This window comes from Corvus kubaryi, unplaced genomic scaffold (genome assembly GCF_017639235.1).
Source record: "Corvus kubaryi isolate FWS band 111438036 unplaced genomic scaffold, C.kubaryi_AGA036_p1.0 37157, whole genome shotgun sequence".
NCBI lineage: Eukaryota > Metazoa > Chordata > Aves > Passeriformes > Corvidae > Corvus > Corvus kubaryi.
The window spans coordinates 486,554-506,137 of record NW_024581041.1 but is presented as its reverse complement, the minus strand read 5'-3'; the positions used below and the strand labels follow the sequence as shown (position 1 = coordinate 506,137).

General features: G+C 46.8%; 1 protein-coding gene across 1 annotated transcript in view; it reads right to left on the bottom strand.

The window, feature by feature from the left end:
- Positions 1-3,103: 3,103 nt before the first annotated feature.
- Positions 3,104-19,584, bottom strand: part of NCOA6 (nuclear receptor coactivator 6) — a 37,499-nt gene continuing 21,018 nt past the window's right edge. Inside the window, exons 10-15 of the mRNA XM_042021658.1 lie at positions 17,093-17,214; positions 13,214-16,204; positions 11,586-11,654; positions 9,639-9,675; positions 6,645-6,793; positions 3,104-3,706 (exon numbers count right to left, since the gene is read on the bottom strand). Of these exons, the coding sequence (XP_041877592.1) occupies positions 3,660-3,706; positions 6,645-6,793; positions 9,639-9,675; positions 11,586-11,654; positions 13,214-16,204; positions 17,093-17,214 (3,415 nt within the window). The 3' untranslated portion in view covers positions 3,104-3,659. The remainder of the gene's footprint in view (positions 3,707-6,644; positions 6,794-9,638; positions 9,676-11,585; positions 11,655-13,213; positions 16,205-17,092; positions 17,215-19,584) is intronic.

Below are 19,584 nucleotides of genomic sequence, written 5' to 3'. Positions count from 1 at the left end.
TTTATGTGTAGTCCTCTAAAGCCTTCAAGTAAACCTGTCTGCAAAATGCTTTGGTTTTTTAAAAAAGCTTCTAGAAGTTGATGGTGTGAGAGACAAGTAACAGAAAAAGTCCCCTTTGAAAACAAGGACACACAGGGGAGGGGATGGCACAGGCTGAGGGGCCAGAGGGGATTTTTTTCCCCTCCCCGTTACCAAACCCTACAACTCAGCAGATGATGACAGAGCTAAAGCAGATGTCGATTGCCCTGAGAAAATCCCAGAGCAGCCAGTCTCTGCAGCATCAGCTGTTTCTCCAAGCACAGTGTGAGATGTTCTCAGCACCCACGAGAGGCAGAGATGTCTCCAAGGGGATCAAGGGCTTGGAGATGAGGAGAGGCTGAGAGCTGGGACTGCCCAGCCTGGAGGAGGTTCAGGGAGATCCCCCCCTGTGTGTGGATTCCTGATGGGGAGAGTACAGAAAACAGAACTGGAACATTCTCAGTGCAAGGACAGGGTGAGAGGCACAAATCGAAGTAAAAAAAAAGAAATTTCACTTACACGTAAGAAAATGCTTTCTCACTGCAAGGGTGGTTGGCCACAGGAGCAGGTTGAGACATTGAAGAGTCTTCATCCTTGGAGATACCCAAGATGAGAGGAGACACAGCCATGAGCAGCTTTGGGCAGGGGTGGGATGGGGCTTGCCCAGCCCAGTGGCTGTGCCAGCTCCTCCAGTAGAGCCAAGCCAAGGAGACACCCATGACCCCCCAGCTGCTGGGAAAAGCCCTTCAAAGAAATGTTAGATTAGATATTGGGAATGGAAAAAATAGCTGAGAGCTTTCATAGTTTTGATAAACCCTCTCATGGGAAAACCAAATCTGGCAGCTGGAGACAAAGCCTAGGGTTATTTGGGCTGGATGGAGCTCAGGAGGTGCAGTCCAACACCCTGCCCACAGCAGGTTAAATACTGAATTCAGACCACGTTGTACAGGCCTTTGTTCAGGCAATGCTTAAAATTCTCCAAAGAGAGAGGTCCTGCCACTGCATCCCGGGGGGAATATTTTCTCCTGTTCAGTCAGAACCTCCTCTCTTTCTGTTTATTCCAGTGGTGTCCCTTTCTCTCAGCTCACATCTCTATAAAAGCCTGGCTCCATCTTCTCCAGAGCATGAAAGGGTGAGGAAGCCCATCTCCCTCAGTATCTCCTTTTGGCCAGATGTTCCAGCCCCAGGCCATCGTGGTGGCCCTCTCATGTCTCCTCTACATTATCAACATCTTGTGGGTGGGTGGGAGGTGGAAACCAGGTGATAACATTCCAGCTCCCCAAAGGCCATGGGGAGCAATCACTTCCCTGCCCCACAGACTGCCCTCCCTGGCCACAGCCTGGCTCAGCTCTCCTCCAGGGCTCTGACTGCAGAGCTGCTCCCCAGTCCAGCACTGCTCAGGGGACCAGTACAGGGGCCCTTTGTTCCTTCCAAGGCTCCTCCCAGCTGCAGGATCTTGCAGTTCTCCTTTCCCAAGGTCCATGTCCCTGTAAATGGTGACCCTGACCTCAAGCTTGTCTGCTCCCCACAGTGTGGTATTTCCCACAAACTGAAGCACATCCCCTCTCTTCCCCTGGTTTATTGGTGTGTGGATCTTTTCTGTGAAGACCTTCCAGTTTAGTGGACTTTGTCCTCATTCTCCAAAACTTCCCACCCAACCTGAGCAGGAGCAGTGAGGCCAAGCACAGAGCAGGGTGAGCCCCAAAGGAAAGCAGGGGCCCAGCAAAGAGGGGCTGCTGGGGCAGCACATCGACTGTGCCCGCGCAGGGACACGGAGCAGCCACACTCTGGCAGGGAGGATGGAGACACTGAAGAGTGCCTGGAAAGCTGCCTGGTGGGAAAGGCCTCAGGAGTGTTGGTGACAGCAGCTGAACAAGAGCCTGGTGTGGCCAGGTGGGCAAGAGGCCAGTAGCACCTGGCCTGTACCAGCCATGGTGTGGCAGCAGGACCAGGGCAGTGACTGTCCCCTGTGCTGGGCACTGGTGAGGCACCTCCAGTCCTGGGGTCAGTTTTGGGCCCTTCATGGCAAGAAAGACCTTGAGGGGCTGGAGCATGTCCAGAGAAGGGAACAGGGCTGGGGACGGGACTGGAGCACCAGGAGCAGCTGAGGGAGCTGGGGAGACTCAGCCTGGAGAAAAGGAGACTTGGGGGGGACATTCCATAGCTCCCTGACAGGACAGTGGAGCTGAAGTGGGGTCGGGCTCTTCTCCCAGGAAACAAGGACAGGATGACAGGAAATGGCCTCAAGCTGCACCAGGGGAGGTTCAGGTTGGATGTTGGGGAAAATTTCTTCATGGAAGGGGTTGTCAAGTCCTGGCACAGCTGCCCGGGGCAATGGTGGAGTCCCCATCCCTAGAGGGATTTTTTAAAAGTGTGGATGCTGTGCTTGGGGATGTGGGTTGTTGGTGGCCTTGGCAGTGCTGGGGGAACAGATGGACTTGATGGTTTTAAAGGGCTTTTCCAACCCCAATGATTCTGTGACATCAGCCTTGCTCAGTGCCTGTTATCTTGTGCACAAATAGGTAATTTCTGTGATTATAAAAGCTGACAACTTATATTTAATAACAATTTATATTTAATCAGCACTTTGAGATACATATTTTCAAAATTCAGCGAGAAAGGGAAGAGGTGCAAGTGTGTGTGCACAGAGCTCAGGCTCCGGGCTCTCCCAGCAGCTCCCGGGAGCACCGAGCCTGACCCACTTTCTGTGGCAGCACATCCCAGCCGCCAGCGCCCATGGCAGCAGAGTTACCCACGTAAAGGACGCCAGGCTGCTGCCTGGCACGAGCCTTTACCCCACGGAACTGGGCCTTTTCCCTGCCTGTTCCCTGCTGAGCAGCCCTTTGTGGGGAGCCAGGCTGCTGGGGCTCCTCTGCTCCCTGCACAGCCCCGGGGGCAGCAGGGTGCCCTTCCTGTTTTCCCCTGCTGTGCAGGAACAGCTGCATCGGTTAATTTGTTTGTGGTTAAACAAATTCCTTGCTAAAGCTACATATAAGGAGCTTGCAGGCCTGGAGCTCTAAATAATCCCTCCAATCCTCCTGTTTGGAACGATGCTGCTGTTGTTGCTAATAATAATTCAACCCAATTTATAGGACAATAACATTTATTTAGAGCATGAGGGATTCCACATTATACAAACCCTTAAATTTATTTTTTGTCTCACTGGTCCATTTCTACAACAAATACATCAGATCTACTATATAATAAAATTATTTACATTTCCAAACAACATGGGGTTTGTTTATAAACCCTCTGACTGCTATTCACATACAGTACTTAAACAACAGCACATTACATTATTTTAATACCTAAAAATGACAACCCTGTATTCTAAATTGTTTATGAAAAGTGGAAACAAATAAATTTACAATTGTCTTCCCCTCCCCTTCCATTTCATACAAACACGTTACCCTAATGTGCTAACCCTGGACTTCACTTTGCAAATCCAGGGGGTTTTAGAAGAACCCAGTTTTTATATCTATTTATCTGTTTTTTAGAAAAAAAAAATCATTTATTGGGAACAGTATAATATTAAAATGACTTACTGTACAGAATTTTATTTAAAAAAGAAAAATCACAGCTCAAAATTGCTATTGGTAAATTCACACTCATTTACAAGTCTCATGTTTCCATGCAGTAATTTACTTGGATTTTCTTCTTTTTGACTGCATTGCACTGGCACTCGTTTCTGAAATCAAGAGAAGAAAAAGAGCATGGATACGGAGTCGGTAAGCCATTCCCCAGAGGGGCACAGATTGCCCTGTCATTTTTCCAAACTCACACCAGAGTGGAAACCTCTGGAGAGCGGGATTTCCCCAGCACCGGGACTGACTCTTCAGCAGCTGTGACAGCCCTGGGCCGTCAGCCTGACACACTCGGGGCCCCCGCGCCGCTCTCCGGGCACCAGCGGCCTCAGGCAGACATTTATGGAGCCCCAACAGCCTTTAGAAGAAGAGCCAAATATTTTTAACTGTCCCCTATGTCCAGTCCCCCCCGTGCCACAGGGGAGCCGTATCCCGAGAGGAAGCACAGCCCCAGGTGCCACGGAGATGGAGCTACACAACACTCGGGGAGGTGTTTTGGAGCCTGCCACGCCAGTTAACAACCCAGCTGTCTGAGTTCTTAGAAAGTCATTAGAAAACAAGTCTGTGCAGTCTACAGAGTCACAGGAACACAGCTGATGCAGAAAGACACAAATATTAACACCTGCAGGGCCACGGCGACGGCAGATGACATGTCCAGTGCACTTACCAAGGCACTAAGTTTCCATTTCAAAACAAAAAAAAGAGTAAGGACCAAGGGCATTTGCATTTTAGATCTTTCTAAAAATGTGATTTCAAACGTTGGCAATGTCTCTTTGGCTCTTCATAATGTTTTCCAAAAACTATTGCAGCTGTGTGTATTTTAAGAGTCAAAAGGGAAAAAAATTTCCAAGCCCATCTAAAATTAGAACAGCAGCAGTACAACTCCATGGCTGTTACATGTGGAATTAGAAAAAACAATCAGCATTTCAAAATTTAACAAACTCAAAGCTACAGTAAACGCTAAAAGCAGCCCTTGCTGGAAAAGTACTCCAAAAAGGGAAAACACCAACACAGCACCAATTTTCAGAAGTGAAACATCTCCACAGGCTCGGCTCCAGCCTGGAGCCCCTCCAAGCAGCAGGGCTGACTTTGAAGTAGCTTCAGCACCAGCTGTTGCCACCCTCGTTGGTGCTCAAGGCTCCGTGTTTGGGAGGAGGAGTGGGCCAGCAGCGCTCAGTCCCTGGCTCAGTCCCTTGGGAGCATCAGCAGCACCTCCCCAGACCCTGCACCCCGGAGTGTGCCCGACACACATGGACAGGGCTGACCCTCTCACAGTGACCCTTCTGCCTCCTCCTTCCTGAGGCTTAGCAACCGAGTTCCTACTCCAGCTGGTCAAAGTCTGCTTCTCTCTCCCTGCTGATTTTTTTCCTAATAATGACTTTACACAGCCTCTATCTCACGAGATAACTCCTCCCAGCCCCACATTCCTTTTACCATGGGTTAGGGGGTTTCTCAGGACACAGATAACATAATGAGGACGGGAGCAACCAAACCAGAATAATTAAGCTCTGATTCGCTAATGAAAATGTACAACAGAGCAGGCACAAGTGGCAAACCAGGTGACACTCCTGCAGCCACCTCACTAACGTGCAGCCTTGTCCTCTGCCACACCTGGTTTGGCTCATTCTCCACAGCTCGGGAGCAGCTGTGTGCCCACAGGTAAGGCAGCACAGCCAGGTGTCCCCTGGGAGCTGCACCCCAGTGTCCAGCAAAGCCCTTGGACACGGCGGCAGCTTCAGATGCACGATTTAAAAACAAGGGTTTTATTTACAGAGGTAAGTGAATTACACAGTCAGCACAAACCCCTGTGAGAGTTTTGGTATTATTTAAATTTGATGCACTTTCCTGTTCCCACGTTTTCAGAACTTGACGTGTCACTGGTTGTCATCTTTAGGTTTACCCAGTACAGCGTGTGGGGCAGGTCACATGCTCCAGATCCCCTCAAACGCAGGCAGGGATTTTACACTGGCTTCGCATTTTTCAAACTTTTTTTCACAATCATGAAAGAGAATTTATTTTTACAATACAGACTCAGATTCTTCTGCACAGTCCTGCCACAAATAGTAAATGTAATTAAATTCAGCAGTCACAAAAGTGCAGAACATATAGGTCCCCTGTGTAATCTTTGGGAGTCATTGCAGAATGACGTAAAGCTGGAATGCTTCTCTGAAACTCTGAAAACACAATATTCTTACCATCACACTTTAGTACCTCCAGTATGGAAATGGTGGCTGAATTCAACTTGACTTCCTTTTATAATCATTTTATATTAATACCTCTTTGTTCTGTGTATTATCTTTAAAATAGTGGTCGAATGTTGCCTCTTGACGGTCTCTCTCTACTCTCTTGCATAACTTTGGTCCATCAGCATTTTTCTGACCCTTAAACACAAGAAGCTGATAGAATTAGCTTCAGCCTGGCACTGGGCCGTGCATATCACACAATTGTTAAAGGCTGTAACCTGGGTAGGAGTAAGGTACATCAGCACCTGCTAATGCCATGGCTTAATAACTTCAGGAGTTCAGATGTTGTTGGGAAGCAGAGCTGAGGCTCTGTGCTAGTACACAGCACTCCCTGATGCTCCCGGCTGCCACCCCAGCAGCCTCTGGAGCGTGCCTGAACCATGGCATTTGACTTGGCAAAAGCTGACCGTGCACTTGGGAAGACTTAAGTCTTGTGTCTGTCGGGCTTCAGGAAAAGGAAAATGTCACTTTTTGATCTGAGTACAGTCCTTCCAACAGCAACACATTTCTGCCAAGAGAATTCAACTAGGCAAGGTGCTGAACACCACAGTGGCGAGTGCTGCAGAAAACAAGTTCCACAGATGTACCAAAGAGGAATTCATACAGGGTTTACTGCCAGTGCAGATGCCGGGAAACACTTCAACACCAACCTGTGGCTAAATCCTTGAGACTAGAGATAAAGCACCCAAGGTGTACGAGCTGCAAACCAGCGTTACAAGGCAGCTACTGCCAGGGCAAATAGCTGGGGAAGCAGGCTAGGAGCTGCCCTGTCCCCAGGAAGGGTGGCTGTGCATGTTACCTTTTGCCGTGCCGGACGCAGACGCGGGTCGCGAGGATCTCTTGCGCTGCCCGTTCTCTACAGTTTCCTGTGAAGCGGCAGAATCCTCTGTTCTTGAATTTCTTCTACTTGGAGTTTTAGACTTTTCACAATTCTCTTTTGTCTCATTACTAATAAAGTGGGACAAAATATTTCTGATGAAGTGTGAGAAGAATTACGTTTTTCTATGCAAGTCAGACAAGCTGGAGGGAGGATGGCCCGACACAGGTGCCAGTTCCGGACTATTAGCACTGAAGATATGAAACGCTAGAGATACCAGAAGTTCTATCAGATGAAGAATGACCTGAGTAAGTCAGAGTATAGTCCATTTCTATCAAAAATTATCAGAGGGTACAGAATTGAGAAGTCCTCAAAGAGAATATTTTCAACATTAGAAGACCAAGAAATTAGATGCATTATAAATTGTCTGCTCTGTTTTCCACAGGTGCCACCATTACTGAAGTCTAGGAAAAGCAAACAGGTTACATTAGAGACTGCTGCAGTATGGGGGTACAGAGTTGAAATTGCAGATGAACATCAGGAGGAATTAAGAACTCTTCAGGGAGTATGCCAGCTTTTTGGGTTTGCTAAAAAGACTTACTCCATTGATCCAAGTGATTCCTTCACATATTTAAAAAAAAGGTTTCTTTAAAACTTTCTTCAAGTTTTAAAGCTTGAAGTCAAAATCCTTTTTTTTTTTTTTTTTTGTAACAGAAAGCTTCTTCTGCTATAAAATACTAATTTTAGGTACTGTGGACATCTGTTTCTTGCCAATGAGACAATAATGGGAGTGCTACATTTTGTAATCAAATTCCTCCTTTATTTTATCTCTCTCAGCCCTGTAAAGTCATCCTGAGCTTTGGGTGTTTTCTCCTTAATGCATTATTGCCAGACAATTTCTAGTGACTAAGCAGTTCCAGAAGTTTAAACTAAACTTCTCTCCTGGGAATCCAAAGGTAAGCAATTAACTAAATAAATTATTCTGCTGATAATTGAAAAGAAGAAAGCTCATTTCAGGCCCTTTGGGTGACACTTGCAGGATTTCAAGGAAGGCTGCCTGAATCAGAGACTGGAGTGAACACACAGCACAGGGTGACCTGTGTGTGACAGGTCCCACTGCAGTGTCACCCTCCAGATGAGTCCTGCTTTGAGGGGAAGGACTCAAACCACTCAAAATGTAAGGTTAAGTAACAGAAACCTGAAATAAAACAGTTTCTCAATGGAAGGAGAGACAAACATTCTCAAGGAAGGACACGCAGCAGAGGAGACTACGGATTGTAGATTATCTCAGATACAAAATAAATACTGAAATCTATTTCCCCATAAGGGAGTACTATGGGCAATCTATAAACTGGATCCCCCAAAACAGGTCTCAGACTGGTCTTCTCCTATGGAACTGGGGCAGCTGAACCAGCAGTCACCTACCTCAGAGGATCCCTGGAGGGAAGCAAACAGGCACCTGAAGTTCAGTTAGTACAGGTAATTTTTACAGATTCTAGTGACTAAATCCAGAGCTGGGATTGTCTCATAGGAACCAGCACATCACTTCCCTCCTTTTATAGGAGGAAATCAAGTTACTCTGAGTGAAAATATTTCTAGTGCTTTATGGGTTGCAAGGTTCCCCTAAGGTTTTAAAGGTTTTTAATGGCTTTAAACTGAGAGTAGGTTTAGATTAGATATTAGGGAGAAATTGGCACAGGGTGCCCAGAGAAGCTGTGGCTGCCCCATCCCTGGATGTGTCCAAGGCCAGACTGGACTGGGCTTGGAGCAACCTGGGATAGTGGAAGGTGTGGAATGAGGTAAGTTTTAAGGTCCCTTCCCACCCAAACCATCTGTGATTCTATCAAGGTTTGTCCTGTGTGGTTCAACTCCAGGAGCCCAAAGCTGCCCACTGTATCAGCCATCACTAGACCCAGTTTGGCTGCAAACTTCCCTTCTTTTCCAGTCTTGCTCAGAAAAGCATCAACCAGAAAAACCCTGAGAATGCCCTTGTGGTAATTTGATGTGCTGGGTGAGTTTGGAGATGGTCACACAAGAACACTTCATTTGGAGAATTGGCTCAGCTGCCAATGTCCCACCTTGAGCTCTTCAGAAAAATTCTACCCTGAAGAAAACTCACTGTGAAATTTCAGCTTGTCTTTGAAAGATGCCAATCCAAATGAAGGTAAATGTGGTTAAACATTCCATTCAGAGCCATTCCTGATCTGAGGAAATGCGCTGCATTCCCTCCCTTACGAAGGAAGGCACTGCCTCATCTCCTGAGGAGCCCAATGAGGGGCTGCCCCTCCTGCCCTGGCCTAGGGGTCACTCCACCCATGAGGGCAGTGTCCAAAACCCGGCTGGCTGTGCCGGCACCAGTAGCCAAAAACCTCCCCAAGGGCTCTCACTGCCAATGGAGTCAGAGCCTGGGGTGTTTAGAGTCTTCCAAGTAGATCTTGGAAACTGTATTTTCTTCTGACAGAACACAACCATTTGAAATATTATCTTTTAATTCCTGAACGTCTTAACCAGGACAACATGAAGTTTCTACCTGACTTTCCTATCAAGTTTTGGCAGTGTTAACAAGGAAATAGAGGAAAACTGTTGAAAAGAATCCTCAAGGCAGAAGAACAAACTTTTGAGAGACTTCCTTTCAGAAAACAAAAATTCACATGACAGCTAAGCTGCAGGCTTTGGGGGGTTAGTTTTGATTTGTTGTGCAACCATCAAGACCCTTCCAGGACATGAAACACCCAGGCCTGAAAGGATGAGAGGAAACATGGCCCAAAGCACAGACTAAGGAAAAAGTTACCTTATATTCATTGCATTTCAGCAATGGTTTGGAACATTCAACTGGCCTGATTTCCTAGCAGGAAAGAAAGGGTATGGCCGAGAAAATGAAAAGCAGTAGCAGAGGTTGAGCAATTGAAGCAAAGAGAAAGGGACTTCCTCCCACGAAAGCTATATCTACTCTGAATCTACAAACTATCTCCTTACCTTTGACCAGCAACTACTGCAGCATTTGTCTCAAGTTCTACAAAAGAAAAAGATAATTTTAAAGTCTGCTGTAGAAGTAAGTACATACCTGCTGACAAGGCATGACTAGCTCACATTTTTCTATCACATATTAGATCTCAAGGACAAGCTTCTCTCAAAGCAAAGCAAGCCAAAATACCAAATACCACATTGGCCAAGTGCTTGGTCTGATTGCAGCTTTCAGGACACTGCTAAGTGTCAGCTAAGACAGGGGACAATTAAAGCAGAAGAAAACTGTAGAGAAACTCCCTGACAAGGGCTACACTCTTCTTGCCCTATAAACTTCCATTTTAGACAGCTTATTTCTACTAAACCTTCTAGGTTTTATTCGTTTTTAAACCTTAAAAGTACCCATCTGGCTCTATTGTGCATGTAAAAATTTGCCTTAACCCAACTGCCTTTCACAGCAATATCTTCTAATGACAAATTTCTGAAGCCCAATTGCCCCTGTACAGAATTGGAAAATATCTCAGGGGAGATGATGCAAAGAGAAGTCTGACCTGTTTTCTCTCTCTCTCTCAGTGATTTTATACATACAGGTCAGGTTTCCTTTGGAGTCTTCACCTCAGTAAACAGCTCTCCTTTTCAGCATATAAAATGTCAAGTCTTTTTACTGTCTGTCTTTTGATTCTCTCCACATCCACCGTATCCTTTGTTGAGAGGGAAGACCTATGCCTAAACACAGCCCCTCTCATAAGAAACTGCCAGAGATTCAGGGATTACCATTGCAATGTCATGGATGAAGTCCCTGTGCTTTGTCTCATTGCCCACAGCGAGATTCAGCTCAATTCCCTCATCAAACCTGGGGCCAGTGGGGCACAAACTGGGGCTTTGCCTTTGACAGCAATTCAGCACCCAAAGTGTGCACAGTGAATAGAGGCATGAAAAAGGTAAGAAAATGGGTAATGTCTGTCTTCCCAGGATGAATTTGCAGTGTTGGAACACCAGCCTCTTCAGTGTAAATGGATATAGCACCGTCTGAGAAAAACAGACGTCTTGGGAACAAAGGAAGAACAGACCAAGCAACATAAGGAAAGAGTTACCTTTTTTCCCACCCAAAATTTAAACAGGGAGATTATCCAACAGCAAACAATGGATAGCACCAGTGCTTTCCCCCAGCAGGAACTCCCCAGTATAGTCACAGCAGCACAGGGCAATGAGTCAGATGTGAAAAAACAAGGGTATATGACCACTTTGGCTTAGTGGTAATTCAAAGAAAACAATTTTGTAAAATTTCTACTTTCCAAAAACTCTATTTCTAATCAGATGAGAGATAGCAAATGGATGGAGAGTGGCACTTCCCATAAGTAAGCCCACATCTATCCGTTTTCCCTACTCAGCTTGGGAATTACTTTTTTAAACCACCCCAAAACTGACAGTGAAACACCATGATAGTAGATGGCAACACCACAAAGTCATCTGCCAGGGCTCCATCCTGAAACACTGCTGAGGGGGCATTAAAAGCTGAACAGAAAAAAAGGATGACAACTCTAAAACACGTTCCCAGCATGGCATGACCATATTTCTATATTCAGAAGTGTGCAATGAAAGAAAGACCCCTCTTACTAGTTCTGAATAGAACTTCAAAATTCAAACACACTGTATCATTACAAATCCAGTCCCTCCAATTTATCACTGAATGCCTAAAACCTTCCTCGGTGATTTTTTCATTTTTTACTTGACCCCATCCTGAATCTCCCACAAGGCTTTGGAGACCTCCAAAGCACAATGTAAGTAGCAAAGAAAAACAATCCCAAAGGCACAAATAATAATAAAAAACCCCACCCAACCCCCAAAATACCCGGTGTGTTAGTGACCACTGAATATGCATTCAAATAAATGCATTTTCAGTTCCAAACATAAAGGGTTTAGTTCACCTCTATTCTGCTTTTCCAAAGGAAGATTTACCTGTTCTTTGAACAGTACTTTCTGATGTTGCAACTGAACTTTTTTTCTGTGTTAAATGTTGAGAGGATGCTAGAATAAAAGTGGAGGGAAAAAGCATTATTGTCAAAGGGAGTCAAAGGAGTTCCTGTGGTGTGATCAGGCTGGTACAAAATGCCCTCTCTCCCAGCTGGCTGCAATTCAGCATTTACAGATGCAGTATTTTTAATCTACCCTCCACTTCCCTCCCACCACGTGCCTCCCCCTTTTTAAAACAAACTTTGGCAAAACTATCCCAAGCAAGTTTTCTCAAACTAGAATGAGTGATGAAATGGAAGTATCATAAACCACATTTCAAAAAGTAACAGTTTTTCAGCAGTCTGAGACATTAAAGGAGTCCTAAAATTTCAATAGTTTAGTCTCTGTTATTTTAATGTTCATTTCAACAGAGGTTCTGGGGGAAAACAGTATATTCCTAACAAATCAGTGCCCTCACTCCTTCAATTAAAGTGCACAATATGCTCCAGAGTTGCCCTTGAAGGCCTTTGGCAATAAGATGACAACTTAACCTTTCTTAAGTTGACAAGTAAAAAAATCAGATGGAAAAATAATTTTTGTTGGGCTAATGCTTTCTAGCCTTCTATGTGATAGTGAACTTACAGAGAACAGGAAGACAAAAAGTTTAACATTCCTGCTTAAATAAAGACTATCACTTCCATTTTTCTCCTAGAAAGCCGGAACTCCTCTGTGAAGCTCAAAGGAAGCATTTCCATTTTCCAGTGGCATACAGCTACGACATCCAACAGCTACGGGGAAAGTCACACTGAGGCTGAAGTTTTCATTTCCCCTGACTTCTGTGGATTTGATCATCCATGATTTTATTTTCTGTGTCTAATTCATGTTGTAAAGCACAACACTCAGCTCACTTCAAGAGTGATAGGTTTATGTCCACACCAGATTCAATAAATTAAAAATGACATCAAGAAATAGCATCAATGTAATATATAGAGTCTGTCAGGTGCTCAAATTAAAACAGCAAAGCTCAGGTGTAAAGGTATCTTATGTTTTCAAATTGAATGCAGTTAACCTTTTCCTTAATTTCTCTGAAATGAGCATTTAAGTTCTTCCCTAGACAAAAAGGCATGGTGTGGGTTGTTTTTTCCTTCTGTTCTGGAAGTTATTCAGCAATTTCCCTAGAGGGTGAAGCTTATTCAGAGAGGGAAATAGCATTATTAGGATTAATTCAAAATATCATAATTAAGTCAATAAATTGAAATAATTTACAAAATCAAAAGTCTATGGCAAGGCCAAAGCAGAATCCCAGTGTATCTACCAGTACAAAAGGCACCCTAAGCACTTGTCATTACTGATACATCCGCTTTTCCTCCTTGCTTCCAACAGTTACATGAAGTTACTGAATCATCTGTTCATGACAAACACCCCACTGAAGCAGTAAACGGAAAGCGAAATAAAACATCTGAACTCAAATCTTGGTGAATACAAGCCTGCGTATCACCCAGCTGTTAGAAACAAACAAGCAGCTGGCAGCCTGGGCAGCAGAGCCTATATTTTCTGGTGTTCGCGGAGAGCAGCCCCCGGGATGTCCCGCAGCCAGCTCGCTCCCCCCGAGCCCCGCGCAGCCCCGCACTCACCTGCGCTCTGCAGCAGCTCCGGGGGTGCTGCGGGCTTCTCCTCGGCCGCGGCGCTCCCGCTCTGCTCCGGGCCCCCGCCGGGGCTGCTGCTGCTGGCGCTGGGGCCCGCGGGCTCCGCGGCTGCCGGGGGGGCTCCGGCCGGGGGGGCTGCGGCCGGGAGCGCGCCGGGGGCGGGAGCGCTCGGGGGCGCGCCCGGGGACGCGCAGGAGGGAGCGGCCGCCGCGGGGCTGAGGCTCGAGCTGCCGGGCGCAGAAGTGCTCTGTTTTGTAACACTGGGTGCTGGAGGTGTCCCGCTTTTGTTATCGAGTTCTGCTGGTGGTTGCTCTGTTCCCAAACTATTTGGGAGCGAGGTTTCTAGTCCCTGACCGTCTGTTTCTCCATCCAAAGCATACTGCTCTTCCCCTTTCTCCAGGGAGCCAGTGACCTTCTTGCACGCTTTAGTCAGCAGGAGTTGGCCAATCTTGTCTACTTTTCCCTTTCCCTTGCTGGATGAAACAGGACTGCGCCTGTTCCCAGATCCCGGGCTGCTTGTAAGCAGAGGGGAAACAACAGGTCCCGACTGGGCTGCTGGCACAGGGCACTGCTCACCCGACCCTGCACCTTGGGAAGGCTCCTCCGGGCTGAAGTCCTTGGCTTGCTGAGCAGGAAGGTGTGAAGGAACACTGGAGGGAGTTGGAGCAGAAGAAGGCAGTTGGACAGGAGATGCCAAGGGATTCAGAACGAGTGATCTGCTGGTGGGAATACTGGACACAGGACTGGTGGATGAGGTGCTGGGAGGAGCGGGCCCGGAGGAGAACTTGATATTCTGTGGGATATGCAAAGGACCAACAACCGCGACCGACTGAGGCATCAGGCTTGAGTTAGAAGTCATGGGGGCTGCTGGAATCGTGCTGGACTGAGAGCCCTTCATCACCTGGATGATTGAGGATGAGTTTATGAACACAGGTGTGATGAACTGCGGCCGGGCGCTGGACTGAACCGCGGACTGTCCTTCCGAAACCATCACTTTGCTCCCCACATTGGGCATGGTGACAACAGTGGACACTAACGCAGATTGCAAGTGGGATGGCAACGGAGCTGATGTATTAGCAGCAGATGTAATAGGGTTGGAAGTCACAAAAACTGTTATCTGGTTGGGGGGTAAAGGACCTGAAATAGAAGAAGAGCTGACAGGCCTCTGCATTACTGGAGGAACACTCTGTGCCACGCCTGAGTTCACTTCTCCCAGTTCCTGGTGCCCTGGATTTGGACAGGGCTCATTATTTTGAGGCAGGCTAAGTGAATTAGATGGCTCCTTGCTCAAGGATGAATCCTGCAGTGGAGGAATGACAGCTATCTTCTTTAGCTCCTCACCAGTGGGGACTATCGGTGCCATTTCAAGACCTGTCAGCCCAGGGGGCTTAATGGTCACATTAGGAGCTCCAGAATTGTCAAGAAGTTGACTCAGAGAAGTTGGTGCCTCCCTCATAGCTGGAGATACCATGGTTTTACTTTCCTCCATGACTGGGAGCTTACTGCTGTCTAAGGCTTGCCCATCTTTTTTTGCCTGCTCTTCAGGAACCAGCACTTTCATATCTGGAGTAGGGACACCTTTCAGTTCCATACTGGGCTGGTCTTTGCTACCTTGGACACCTTGTGCACTTTGACTCTCAGTATCTTGAGGCACACTAAGGCTCTCCTTATTGTCTTCAGGAATGCCAGTCACAGCAGGTACAGAAACTGCAGGATTCTGGTTACTCAAAATGGAATTATTTTGAAAACTTGTAGTCACAGGTGTTGGCAAAGAAGAGGGACCAGCCATCATATTTCTTTGTAATTCCATGTTCTGCAAGAGAGATGGATTCTGCTGAGTTGTCAATGATAATTTAGCTGCTTTTGAATTCTGTCTGCCAGGGCTTGGCGTAGTTTTCCTACTGGATCCAGGACTGGACCTTCTACTATTGCTTGGACTTGCTCTCTTTGTTCCTCCAGTGTTGGTTTGTTTGCCTGAATTGATGACCACACCTTCCAATTTGTGTGACTGTGAGGCAGTAAAACTGGACTGATTGTTAATTGTGAGATTTGATGGGGCTTGTCCAATGGCCTTTAAAGTAGTGGGATTCAGACCCTGCTGATCAAATCCTCTGTTGAGGCTAGGCCTGGGAGGTAAAGGAATATTGATCTGGGGAGGGAACAGGCCAGCTATAGAAGCGTTGAGCCTCTCTGGAGACAGGCTAATTTCTGAGGGTTCTGTGCTGGGTGGACGGTTATTAGGAGTCTGAGGGTAATACGGCCTTGGGCTTGCTCTGTTTGGGGTTTTAGGCCTTGAAGTTTGCGATGGGGCAGCAACATTGGGAAAATGGTGTGTAAGAGCACTAGACAGAGAACTAGACTGCTGCTGGGGACTTGCACCTTGGGCAGCTGAAAGTGGGGATGGTCCAGGCTTGGGTCCTGTCATCATTAACTGGTTCTGTGAAACTACTAAATGAGATGTCAAATTATTCTGAGCTCCTGATGTCGGAGGGCCCTCAGCTCCACCTCCTTCTGGAAGAGAGGGTACTGATGACACCTCTCTCAGGGGTGAGCTGGAAGGATTCTGTACATTATCTGGATAAGCCATTTTCCTGGCATTGTTTCCCAGAGGAGGATTGCCCGGCAGGGCCAGTCTCTGTTTGTCAGGAGATGGAGGCACCGGCCCAGGCCCCTGGAGGTTCACCATCACCGGCATGTTCCCGCTCTGCTGCATCGGCATCCGCTGAGCATCTGGGTTCAGGGGCCCCCTGGGGGGGTGAACCCCCTGGGGCACAGGCAGCCTGACTGATTTGGGATCCTGCTGCATCATCAGCATCATCATCATCTGCTGCTGCTGTGGGGTCTGGGGGGGTGCCTGGCCTTGCTGGGGGGCTGTCTGGGGCTGCTGCTGCTGCTGGGGCTGGGGCTGCTGCGTGTGTGGCATGAGCTGAGGTGGCATCTGCTGAAGTGGCCTCTGCTCCACCGGCTGAGATGGATAACCTAAGGCAACAGGAGGACACATTCATTAAAACCAACCAAAGATCAGAGGAAGCAGAATTTCTCTAACAAACAGGATTGGATAGAAAGTACAGCCTGGAGCCTGTTTATCTTGGATGGGAGCCACATTAACAAAACAGGCTTTACAAACAAAGTCGAAGATTTTACTTAATTCATAGAAATAGTTTTACTTCATGTATGACTTGCATGAGATTTAACTGGAGATCTCTTAATGTATTGTATCAGCTACTAACCCAGGTTCACACCAGCTGAGAAGTCTCTGCAACAGCCCACGGGCTTCCTTTCACTGACAAACATGGAGCTGGACTTCCACTGATTATTACTCCTTAAAACAAACTTCAGTTTGACAGCCCTGCAGCACACCTGCTACAGACCTGACATTTTCTGGAGTACAAAGTAGCATTTGCCATGCATTACTCAGCCAAAAACAGGCTAAGGACCCCCCGTGTGGTTTATAATATAAATCTTATTGCAGACTTTAGATTTAATCCTCTCTACACGCAAAGGATCATTCCAACTACAACCCCTATTTCTTCTCAAAAATCAGCTATTGGTCAATGCTAAATTTTTAAGACATCAGTCTGTGCTACAGCTAGAAACACAACATTTTTTTATCAGTTATGTTACTACTGAATAACTCTACAGTACTCAGTATGATACCTCAGGATGATACCTGAGAATGGGGCCACCTCTTCATTTTGAGCTAACCCAAAGAAAACACTTAAACAATGGCACCAGTTACTTACTAGGAGGAAAAAAAGTTTGAACTTGAATGTGTGATAGCATAAATAAAATACAACTGTCACAAAGATCAGTTAAAAGCTCTCCTACAGTTATTACATTCAGATAATCACAGAAAAATCCTTCTACCTGGTGGCCTACTTGCAAAATCTGAGAGTTTAGGGCCTGACTTATCTAAATTCATTCCTTGGTCTCCAGACATCGACGACTGATCACTCTCCTCCAGGCCAGCTGGACGTGATTCTGAAGAACTGAAAGAAAAATAATCACAATTAAGATCCAGCCCCTACATCAGTGTTTGATTTCTGCTTCTATAACCAAGTACTCCAGTAATTAATTCCTAGCACTCTCCACAGACCTGGAATAACCCACTGAAATGCCTCTGAGGTAACTTGCCAGACTGGAACACACACACCAGGTCTGCGTATAGTCACTGCCTTAAGGACTACTGAAAAGGAAACAAGTTGCCTGGTGCTCTGTTGATCTGAAACATTTATTTCTACTGTGAATCTGAGCTTTATAACTATGTTGCAAATGATAGAGCTACACATATTTCAACTAAACAGGCTTCCCTATGACATCTCTGTGGATAAGCAAGTGCCATGGGTAGATGCATTTTTAATTTGTTTTAATGGTAGCACCTTTTCTTCCAGTACTGCACCCAGAAGTGACTCACTCAGGGTATCCAAGACCTCTGATAACATCACAGCACAACTGCACTGACATGTCAGGCACTGCAGTCACCCTCCAGAGCACAGACCTGGGTGGTACTGGGGTTCTGTAAGTGATCCCATGCTGGTCTGGGTTGGAAGGGACCTTAAGGCTCATCTCATTCCAGCCCCTGCCACGGGCAGGGACACCTTCCACTATGCCAGGTTGCTCCAAGCCCTGTCCAACCTGGCCTTGGACACTTCCAGGGATCCAGGGGCAGCCACAGCTGCTCTGGGCACCCTGTGCCAGGGCCTCCCCACCCTCACAGGGAACAATTCCTTCCCAATATCCCATCCATCCCTGCCCTCTGGCAGTGGGAAGCCATTCCCCCTTGATCTGTCCCTCCAGGCCTTGTCCCCAGTCCCTCTCCAGCTCTCCTGGAGCTCCTTTAGGCCCTGCAAGGGGCTCTAAGGTGCCCCCAGAGCCTTCTCTTCCCCAGGTGAGCACCCCCAGCTCTCTCAGCCTGGCTCCAGAGCAGAGGGGCTCCAGCCCTTGGAGCAGCTCCGGGGCCTCCTCTGGACTCTTTCCAGAGGAGTGTCCTTCTTGTCCCTCGGGGCTGGGGCAGCTCTGCAGGTGGGGTCTCACCTGAGCAGGGCAGAGGGGCAGAATCCCCCTGGACCTGCTGCTCACACTGTGGGGTCAGCCCAGGACTCGAGGCTGTGAGGGCACATTGCTGGGTCACATTCAGTTTGTCACCCACCAGCTCCCCCAAGTCCTTCTCCTGAGCAATCTGATGCTGCAGGAGACTCTCTAGGACAATTAAAAATTGTTCAGACTCAATGCCCAATACTTCCACTAAATCAAGACAGCTTTTTCAGACTCAGAAAAAACCCCAAGTTTCTATGGCTATCAATATATATGGTCAGAGGATGTAAAACAGAGGGATCAAGAGTAGAAGAACTAAACTGCTTATCACCTTCATGAAGGTTATGGGAAGATCTATGTAAGAAAAGCTCTAAGCTAAAATTAAAGACATCAAAAAAAGTACACTGCCAATAAAAAGAGGCAGAATCATGCAAAAATGCCATGGACAACAGTAACATTTTCAGCAAAATAAGAATTTGAAATACATAAAGGTGGGGAGATCTGTCCTATTTCAATTTACTTGAGAATAAGTTTCTGGCATCTGTACAGTTGACTCAAAGCTGTAGACACCCATGGAGACACCCTGGCCTGTCCTAATGCTACCTAATCAATGTTCAAAAAGCAGCATGTGACTAGAAATCCCTGAATTTTTGTGGGTCAAAACGGGGGAGAACATACACCAAGAGAGAAGAAAGGTGAAAACAGGGCAAACACAAAACTTCCAGCCACTGCTGCTGAGGGCAAGTACTGCCAAGGAAAGCACCTGGAGTGCAATGCTGTGTCTAACCCAGCACACCACCAATTTTTGTGATGCAGGTGGGGTAGGCTTACATGCCTCCACCAATGAATTTGATGAAAACTGGCAAAATGCAGAGATATGCCCCAGAGCATTATATTAACAGTCACAAATGAACAAAAATTCTGGCAGCAAAATCACCCAGAGGAGCTGCAGCCTTTTGTGCAGGTGCCAGCCATGCGAACTGAAAGAATGCCTAAAATTGTGAATGTAATCTCAGATGTGTCAATTTGCTATTTATTTAAAATGGTGGGAAATTAAAAATGCTACAGTTAAAGTTCAGCTCAAAGCTGATACACAGCATCACTGCACAGACAGGTTTAACGCAGAGAACAAACCTGGTGCACAGTGGATCCTCAGCAAACATCTCCTGCCAGGTGGGTCTGTGCAAATCTGGCAGAACAGACCCGAACTTGGTTTGCCAGTGAAGAGCAGCTATGGCAGGAAAGGCTGCTTCCATCACTGCTGGGAAATTTAAACATCAACTGAATCTCAAACGCAGCTGAAATTCACTGGGCATGTTTAGCAA